Below are 10,877 nucleotides of genomic sequence, written 5' to 3' on the forward strand. Positions count from 1 at the left end.
ATGAATACCATGTGTTATTAATATGTCCACTATATAAAAATATAAGAATCAAATACCTGCCTATCTCTTGTTTTATACGGGGGCGGTCGGGTAGCCTAGAGGTTAAAGCGTTCGCTCGTCGCGCCGAGGACCCGGGTTCGATTCCCGAGATGGGTACAATGTGTGAAGCCCATTTCTGGTGTCCCCCGCCGTGATATTGCTGGAATATTGCTAAAAACGGCGTGAAACCATATTCACTCACTCTTATTATACGTATCCAACACGTGTATCCAACAAGTGTATAATAGATTCTGACGCCATATTCTCAACGGACGTCTCAGCGCACGGCTTGTGAGAGACGCCACTACATGTGGCCCTGAGTCTTGGGGCCATTAAGGTATTTTACTGCAGCTTCAAACACTAGTGTTCCGGCAACTCGACTTTTGTAGTTTGATTGAGCGATTGAGTAACGCAGATATATCCAGATCTATTTGCAGATGATATTGTACTTTTCTAAGATATCTTAATAAGACTCCTGAATTATTTGAATACTTTAAAATCATATTGTGACATATGGAAATTATCGGTCAATCTTGGCAAAACTAAAATAGTTGTCCGAAGAAAATGTGGTCCTCTGAAAAAATGTGAATCTAGGAAATGTGGAGATGATGAAATAGAACAAATAACAAATATTAATCTAAACATTTTCCATGTTTTCGGTTGTTTTGATACATGATTTATAACATGTTTGTATGACAAATCGTGTTAATTTGTAAAAGGTTACGATAAAAGTAAGTGAAATATCAAAATATTGAAAAACAGACTCCATGTCCCTTATGGGCCACCGTAGTTAACACATTCGCATGTATGATTACCCACTTCCTATAAAAAGTGGTGACATGCTTCATTTTTTTCTGATGTGCAAAACATAATATATTCTTGGGCAACAGTGGTAAAACCAGTCATTATTTAACATGGGTACGGTTATGCTTGGATCTACCAAGATATCGGAAAAGACGTGTGTTTAATAAATTAATTAAATATGAGACTTAAATAAAAGCGACAAAACCCTTTCCATATTCATAAGAAATCTCTGCCACAAACACAGTCCATTGTACGATTCCGACTGTATCGTGAGCCTGAGTTTATGAACCACGATCAACTAGTGATGATACCTGGTGTTTGCGAGAAGGTGGGCGTATCCTGTCCCACCGGTGGCACCAATTACAAGTACATGCAAAGGCAAGTCAATTGTTCACCTCAAAGGGACCATATGGTACAATTCAAAATAGGGAACTGCATCGGACATAATATATGTCGGTCGGCCGCCATTGCCAACCTGGTTTTTATCAACAGAATATCTGGCTTAGTACTGTATTGACAGTCATGTCACATATTTTTTCATAACGTTCTTTGCATCTTACAATACGTTTTCTGCAATGTACATTTCTGAACTTATCATTGGTATTTAGTAATGCAAACGTTTTTATTATGAATATGTGGAATGGCGTAACATTTGGTGAGATATCTGCATTTGCCCTGTGTCACAATGTGCTCCACAAAAAGTTTAAACAAAAGAAAACAATTAATCTGAAATTAAATAATGCAACTTTAAAAAGATATTCATTAAGACTTCTCAACCTTAAGGTCGTGATTCACAGTTTGCCTGCACGGGCCCAAGTTGGGAGTTCACACAGAAGTGGTTTGTGAATGTGAACGGCACAAGATAATTGTTGAGCTATCAGGTGCTCATAAAACAGTTTTGTTAAACCGTCAGTAACGCTTACGCTATGCCACGGCTAGCTGAACATCAACGTCTACGCGCCATGGGTATGCTGCAAACCGGAATGGCGCAAAGACGAAGTTTCAATGGTCATCGAAAGATAATGTCATCTCTTTTGAGGCGTTACCTACATCTTGCCACTGGCCTGCCAGCACATTTGACGTCACATAAACTAGACGACCATATTCGGTTGGTGCATCTACATAATCGATACCACACTGCTACATTAACAGCACGGGTTGAGACCAATTGGTGTCAGATTCGTACGCAACCGGTTGGGGTCCAACAATAAGCCAGATTTTGCGTCCATGTCACCGTCAGGGACGCCTAGCTTTGTGTATACAGCATCTGCGGTCTAGATGACAAGACTGAGACAGTATATTGTTCACAGGTTTCATCTGGACAGTTCTGATGGTCGTTCAAGGGTCCACAAGCATCCAGGAGAACGTTTTAGCTATGCTTGCGTTATCCAACATCATCATTTTGGGTGTGGAAGTGTAATTGTATGGTTTTGGTCGATACAGAGACAAAGAGAGATAAAAATTGTCTTTTTTGTCTCACCCATTCGTACATCCAAGTATAAATCCATATTTGATTAAAACAACATATCCTGTATAATGGCCGCCCTAAAAGGGCTATGAGAGACAGTATAAAAAATATGGATACAATAACATAATTTATCTCTACACACACCGCCCCTCAGCATGATACGACCACCCCCATACCGATCATGGTCAAGAATTGCTGCCGTGGCATACCGCACGCCGCTACGTCGCAAACAACGTCTTCTGCCATCTGTGAATCGGAGGCAAAACCTTGATTCGTCTGTAAACATTGTGTAACGCCACAGCCCGTCCCTGGTATTTAATACCCGCCCTACGTTTTGCCGCTTAGTTTAAGCTGCTATATGGTAAACTCATTTCAGTTATATATGCTGATACAGTACCCTACCAAATGCTACGCTATGCCAATATGTATAATAGAAACTGAATTGTGGCCTGAGCCCAAAGGTTGGGGTACTAAAGGCCAATTAAGTTCAGAAATGTGCATTGCTTAAAACATATTGTCAGTTGTAAAGGAAGTTATGAAAAAAAAGTGATATGACAATCAATGCAGTATAAAGCCAGATTTATCTCTTATTAAACCCAAGCTGGCAATGGTGGCCATTTTGTAAAACGTCTGTCATTGCCGACCGATATTGGGTCTTGACTGGATTTACATCAAATCAAGGAATTATTATAGGACAATAATGCACGAAATGTGCTCAGTTTTAAATGCGAATGAAACATATACAGCATTTGGCCACTGGCCCAAAATACATTAGTACAGCAGAGATATAACCATCTGCACAATATAGTTATACATAATACACACAGAAGTAGATGTGTATTTATATCAAGGCTTGTGATGACATGAAGCATATGAAACAGTGTATGGATGGGTGGGTCAAGATTAAAGGGTCCAAATGTTCAGAAAGAACGCTTCTGTGTGTATTCGTGCAGGGGAATTCCCAGGGTTCCTCCAGGAATGTGGCAGTTGGTTGGTTGGTTTGTTGTTTAACGCCACACTCAGCAATATTCCAGCTATATGACGGCGGTCTGTAAACAATCGAGTCTGAACCAGACAATCCAGTGATAAATATCATGAGCATCGAGCCACGCAATTGGGATCGATGACATGCATCAACCAAGTCAGCGAGCCTGACCACCCGATCCCGTTAGTCGCCTTTTACGACAAGCATAGTCACCTTTTTACGGCAAGCATGGGTTGTTGAAGACCTATTCTACCCCGGAATCTTCACGGGTCGAATGTGGAAGTAGTCCGTCAGTGTTTACGTCATTTCAAGAACACGATCTCGTGAAAAACGTATAAATGTCAAATTGTGTCGTTCATACACTTAGGAACGTCAGTTTTGCGGCCATATGACCGACCTATCGTCCAATGGAAAGCCATATATCGTGTAAACTTCAAATTAAAAAAATATAAGAGCATGAGTTTGAAAGGTTGTTGACTTAACCGCACCAGGTCTGCTGTTAATCGTCAGAGTCTCATATCTTCATTGCTTATATCCTGGGATATCCATGTAAAACCAAATCTAAATATAAATAAAATGTTCTTAAAATGTTCTTAATATGGGTGGCCCAAGTGGTACTCCCAGTATCGTCCAACGCAGTTAACATCTTGTAGAACTGGTAGGGTAGTCTATCTGGGCTGAGATGTAAATGCCTGGACCAGTACTTTACAGCTCTTGTCATAAAGGTAAACTGCAGGGGTGCTCTACCACATTCGCCAAGGGCCATCATAGCACAAATGTTTTCGGAAACTTTCAGAAATTATTTACACATTTTGAACATCTTCAATTATTTCACAGTACGTGGTTCCCCAAACCACAGCCCCACAACACAGGATAGGGTTATCATAGTATCAAACGATTTTGAATAAATCCTTGCATGGTATATCACCATTGGCTTATTTAGAAAGCATTCTACAACTAGAAATCTGTGTTGGTCACTGAAGTAAGTCTGTGTCATGTTCAAAAGTTTATGGCTCATGTAACAGTTATTAGAAACATTGCTTCTATCCCACCATGCAGATATGTTTATAAAATTAACCTAGTTTTTACAATAGGTACCTGGCTTCGCCTGCCTCTGGTTTTTTACCAACCTATACTTTGGGATAACACAGTACCTAGAAATGTTCAGGAGGATCTCCTGGACCAAACTGTATGTTCAGACCTTTCATGTAGTAGGTGTTGAACAACACTTGTTTACACAGCTCTCCTCCTGTACTAGATGAATCATTCACATGACGAAGGAGTAAGTCTATACTCCGAAATGATGTGTAAGTTCATATCCATAAATTCTCTCTCTTAAAAATCCTATGCTTGGATGTCACCCTGGGACACATCTTATGACCAGGGAACAACTGTCCCTCAAAACCACTGATGAGCAGGTTACAGGAAGCTTCATGTGAAAAGTGTTGGTGACCCCGTATCTCCGTGACAACCCCCGGGTCACGTCCTTACCGATCCATACAGCTGAAACCAACCGTCACTCTCGGACAAGTCACGTCACACATTAACGTGTTGGGTGGTGCAGGATCTGCTGAAAAACACATTTTCCTTCATTACACATGGACCTTTATTCTTGAGTAATCATGGTTACCGTGTCACATCACGTTCCATCATTAGGCCTGGACATGCAGCCGTATGTTACCATGGTAACTACATATATCAAATGACATCCCATGCAGGTTTTGTAGCCATAGTAACTACGCCGCCATAACTGCGCTATTAGATGCAGTTTGTCTCCAGAATATATATGTTCAGAGTTCAAATGTTCAGTTCAGGAATAAAACTGTCGCTAACAATCCCTTGACACTTGTGGGGTGGTCGGGTAGCCTAGTGGTTTAAGCGTTTGCTCATCACGTCGAAGACCCGAGTTCGATTCCCGACATTGATACAATATGTGAAGCCCGTTTCTGGTGTCCCCCATCGTGATATTGCTGGAATATTGCTAAAATATCACTCACCTTCACACTTGCTATGCACCTATGCTTGTAGAAACCCTGGAGCTTAGAAATGAAAACTGAGACTTACACCCAGTCAGAATGTTTTGTCTCCATGGTTAACAATTGTTTGTGAATACTGTCCATTTGTCCCTTGATGTTATCGAGTGAATTCCTCATCTCTGCTAGCTGAGTGGCGAACTTCGCTCCTCGTACATCCAGGCTTTCTAGCGTGGACTCGAGACTTGGGGAGTCCCCCGCTCTTTTGCCGTACCGTGCGTCCTCAACCGGTAGCTCAATGTACCACACGTACTTCTGTTCCAGAGATTTGGGGAACATGTTCCCGTACTTGACCACCGTGGTTCCCCAGCGAGGGGTCAGGTTCCTCAGAATCCTTTCCGTCTTGATTCCAAACTTCACAGCTTCAAGTTTCCACAGGTTTGAGTGGTGCTGCCTCATCTGGGAGTACGACGTGTTCATCATCGCGATGAGGAGGTTGATGAGGATGATGGAGGACAGGACGATGTAGACGATGTACACGATTCTACAGAACACACTCAACACCAGGTTCTCATTCAGACCGTGTTCTATATCGTCAGTGAACATCTCAACCACCCCCAGCATGGTGTTAAACATCATGAAGATGGTAAAGAAAGGGTTCCTGTAGATGCTGGTGATTATCGGGGAGCCCATGAAGAGGATGTGCATCGCCATGGAAAACCCCATAAGGATGATGACATACACGAGGATCAGTTTCCTCACGTCGGTGTAGATGATTCTTAACGTGGCCCTGAAGAAAAAGTGTGCAGATTTGATGCCCTTGACCAAGGTGAAGGTCATGAGCCAGCCGTAGAGGAGGGTGACGGAGATGAGGATGTTTCTGTCGAAGTAGTTGTTGGTGTTGGTCCGGGGGCTGAGGCTGGTGATGCTGAGACTAAGCAGGATGATGTAGAAGATGAGGTTGTTTATCCTGAAGAAGACCCTCACGTAGTAGCCGCTGTCTCGATCTTCTTCTGACCGTGTGATCACAGACTTGACAACGTGGCTGGCCACGTATATAGTCAAACACACCGGCTCAGTGACACCGACCACAAACACTTCAGTTGCTGTCTGTGGAGTTGTTGTATTCCTCTGCATCATGGATTCCATGACGTCCCAACACCCATAACTAAACAGCGCCATGTACAGTATATGCAGAAAGGCTATGAATAAGTGGATCTTTGTGGAAATTGATATGTAAATATTTGCTATCTCTTTGAATGGTTGCATTTCAAGAACTTCAGCCACTCTTTTCACTTCCTTGGATTTATTAAGCAAACGTTCAAACCTAGAATCATCTTTATGCGGAATTCCAAAAACGCTATGCAAGAACCCAGTTTGCCCTTTGTGGAGAAACTTGGGGCAGATGGTGGAGATCTGATAACGACACCTACCACTAGAATCCTTGACATACGTCACCCCGGTCATCTTGAGAAGCTTCTGAAGAACTTCCACAGAGACAAGGTCAAAGGCCAGGTCCCAGACTGACATCTCGTCCTGTTCGCTGACCTTCACCGTCATGGTGAGGTACTCCATTGCCTTACATTTGTAGATTCTGTAGCTGTCACGGTCGTCCTCGGGGACGTCTATCGACTGTTTCCTGCACCACCACGCCACACAGCGGGATTCGATCTCGTCGAACAGTTTCATGTAGACCTCAATCTGTTCAGGGTGGGTCACGGTGGCTCTGGTTATACAGTGGAGTAGCGTCCCTTGCGTTGCACTCTTCAGCTCCAGGTTGCAGGACTCCGAGTCCGGGTTTCCTGGGTCAATCAGAGCGTACAGTAGTATCCTCATGTCATTATCGAGATTGAGGGTCTTCGCTAGGCGTTGTTTATCAACCGGCGTGCTGTTTAGTTTCAGTTTGGGTGGCTCCATATTTGCACTGAAGACACTGGGACAGAAACGAAATCAATGTTAGTAAATATAAATTGACAATGCAAGAGAATAACCATCGTAGATTTTCTGCCGAAACAGATTCCATTTGGCATAAAGGGCAACATAACTCTGGAAATTGTATGAATTGACCACTGAAAATCGGTGATGACACCAGGTGTTTGCGAAAAGGGTGAGCATTAATAAATGCATGACCAGTGAACTATCAAGTAACAAATATCAGTATATTTTTTTGTAGATAGGGATATATGTTAATATCATGGAAGACATACGTATATGTTGTTTGTTTGTTTGTTTGTTTGTTTGTTCTTTAACGCCACTGTCAGCACCATCCCATCTCTACCATGCCATGTTGTATATAATCGAATCTGGTCCAAGCATCATGAGCATCGATCTACACAACTGGGATACAATTTTATGTTTTTGGTATGACGCGACCGGGAATCGAGCCCCGGACCTTCCGCTCTCAGGGGGATGCTCTACATCTGGACCACTGAGACAGTCCTATTCTCTAACGAAACATTATATATTTATAGTATTGAAGAACATCACTCTCCTTGTTAACTTTGGGATACGATGACATGCATCAACCAAGTCAGCGAGCCGGAATACCCGATTCCGTTAGTCGCCTTTTACAAGCATAGTCGCCGTTTACGACAAGCATAGTCGCCTTTTACGACAAGCATAGTCGCCGTTTACGACAAGCATAGTCGCCTTTTACGACAAGCATAGTCGCCTTTTACGACAAGCATAGTCGCCTTTTACGACAAGCATAGTCGCCGTTTACGACAAGCATAGTCGCCTTTTACGACAAGCATAGTCGCCGTTTACGACAAGCATAGTCGCCTTTTACGACAAGCATAGTCGCCTTTTACGACAAGCATAGTCGCCTTTTACGACAAGCATAGTCGCCTTTTACGACAAGCATAGTCGCCTTTTACGACAAGCATAGTCGCCTTTTACGACAAGCATAGTCGCCTTTTACGACAAGCATAGTCGCCTTTTACGACAAGCATAGTCGCCTTTTACGACAAGCATAGTCGCCTTTTACGACAAGCATAGTCGCCTTTTACGACAAGCATAGTCGCCTTTAACAACAGCAATATTCCAGCTATATAACGGCGGTCTGTAAATAATCAAGTCTCGACCAGACAATTCAGTGATTGACATCAGTAGCATCGATCCTCGCAATTGGGATACGATGACATGCATCAAACCAAGTCAGCGAGCCTGACCACCTGATACCGTTAGTCGCCTCTTACGACAAGCATAGTCGCCTTTCTCGCTCATGAGCATCGATCTACACAACTGGGATACGATGACATGCATCAACCAAGTCAGCGAGCCTGACCACCCGATCCTGTCAGTCGAGGTTTACGATAAGTATGGAGTTGCTGAAGACCAAATTCTAACCCGGATCTTTAACAGTGGGCGTATAAAAGGAAACCTGGTTCGTCCGAAAACTGCACAACCAGGACGATTACTGCTTGCGGCCACTTCATACATGTACAGGGCACGACGCAATACCAATGATTTGTTCATCCTGCAGTTTTGTTAAACCACGGTTTTGACTTAGAACGGTACAACCAGGATTCTTTTTATATGAAAACATAATATTTAACACAATTCGGCATAAAGGAAGTTTTTCAAGATGATATGCACCACTATAAGATGAAATATTGACAAGTAGATGCGAAGTTTGGTTGTCTCTGTCACTTCGTCTGAATATTTCCAAGTGGTTCCTGCCCTCTGCATTATCCGATCTGCTGGTAAAGATACCACTGCAGTTTGAAGATGCTGTCCATAAAACCTCACATTGTACAATAGCAATAGCGGAATCTTATCATTAAACATTGGTCATTGGTGGCTTTCACAAATCATTTCCATCATTATATGAAAACAAGAAATGAATCTCTCCTCACCTTCCCAGTCGGCAGCATCACGCGCGGTGTATTGTGGGACTGACCTACTTATGGAGAATAGAAGAGAGGTTTAGTTCCCGGCCGCATGTTGCAGTCATTGCGCCGTTACTGTTGCCGCCTTTTGTGAGTTGAGAATAGATGAGATCAATGTTTACATCGCTATAGCATTATATACAAGTTATAGTGGTTTAACCTGAACTGTGGCAATAAAAGGCAGTATTGGTTCAGCGATAAGAAAGAAAGGGCGCCTTTAATACTCGGGGTTATGCACTCATTATACATACATAATACGAACACTTCATCCAGTGCATCCTTTACACAGGGGGCGGTCGGGTAGCCTAGTGGTTAAAGCGTTCGCTCGTCACGCCGAGGACCCGGGTTCGATTCCCAACATGGGTACAATGTGTAAAGCCAATTTCTGGTGTCCCCCGTCGTGATATTGCTGAAATATTGCTAAAAGCGGCGAAAAATCAAACTCACTCACTCCTTTACACAGACCAGTCTCTTCTGTTTGGTGTTTGTTTGTTTGTTTGTTGTTTAACTCCACACTCAGCAATATTCCAGCTTTATGACAACGGTCTGTAGATAATCGAGTCTGGACCAGACAATCCAGTGATTGACATCAGTAGCATCGATCCACACAATTGGGATACAATGACATGCATCAACCAAGTTAGCGAGCCTGACCACCCGATCCCATCGTATCCAAATTGCGTAGATAGATGCTCTTAAAGTCAGTCACTGGATTGTCTGGTCCAGACTTGATTATTTACAGACCGCCGTCATCTAACTGGAATATTGCTGAGTGCGGCGTTAAACAACAAACAAACAAACTCACTACACCGTGACACTGACAGAGCACACTTTTCTTGCATGTGTCCCGCCTCTAATATTCGTCTTAATTTTAAGGGAAAATAATAAACGTCATTTTTATTCAGATTTCCTCCGCTTTTTGCATACCCAATGCTTTTATCTGTATCAGAGCGCTAGCCGGGTCGTCTCTAGGAGCTAGGTGCTGCTATTTGTGCAGAGGGGTCGTGCTTTTGTCTTCTTAAACCGAAATATGTGATCACATTCTCAGTCAAGAAACATGATAACATTTACCCATAGAATGCAACTATTTCGCAATTCACCTTTGGATTCTGAGCAGGCCGCCAGTTACGGAAAAATACATTGCTCATCACAAAAGGGTATATCTATACATCAAACGTACCGGTTATCGGCTATTCTCTAAAGGTGAGGTGACAATAGGCTTAATGTCGCGTCCAAGATCATTGCACTTACATATTACACTTACACTTACACGTACATGCAGGGAATCGAACCCTGATCCTTCCGCTCTCCAGGCAGACGCTCTACCATTAGACCACAGGGGCGGTCTTTTCTCTAATGAAATATAAACATATTTATAGTATTGAAGAATATCACTCTCCTTGTAAACTTTGTTTGTTTGTTAATTGTTGTTTAACGCAGCACTCAGCAATATTCCAGCTACATGACGGCGGTATGTAAGTAATCGAATTGAAACCGGACAATCAAGCGATTGATATCATGAGCATCGATCCACGCAATAGGGTTACGATGACATGCATCAACCAAGTCAGCGAGCCTGGCTACCCGATCCCGTTAGTCGCCTCTTACGACAAGCATAGTCGTCTTTTACAGTGCTCAAACCTTGTTTGCTGAAGACCTACATGTATTCTACCCCGGATCTTCACGGGTCACTTGTTAACTGATAAGTACAACAACCT

At 42.8% G+C, this 10,877-nt stretch overlaps 1 protein-coding gene across 1 annotated transcript; it reads right to left on the minus strand.

The window, feature by feature from the left end:
- Nucleotides 1-3,590: 3,590 nt before the first annotated feature.
- On the minus strand, nucleotides 3,591-7,186 carry LOC124117267 (transient receptor potential cation channel subfamily V member 5-like). Its single transcript, XM_046479072.2, has one exon. The coding sequence runs from the start codon at nucleotides 7,184-7,186 to the stop codon at nucleotides 5,357-5,359; it is 1,830 nt and encodes a 609-aa protein (XP_046335028.2). The 3' UTR covers nucleotides 3,591-5,356.
- Nucleotides 7,187-10,877: the final 3,691 nt, after the last annotated feature.

The sequence above is a fragment of the Haliotis rufescens genome, unplaced genomic scaffold (genome assembly GCF_023055435.1).
Source record: "Haliotis rufescens isolate VD_foot unplaced genomic scaffold, xgHalRufe1.0.p SCAF_72, whole genome shotgun sequence".
NCBI classification, from domain to species: Eukaryota; Metazoa; Mollusca; class Gastropoda; order Lepetellida; family Haliotidae; genus Haliotis; species Haliotis rufescens.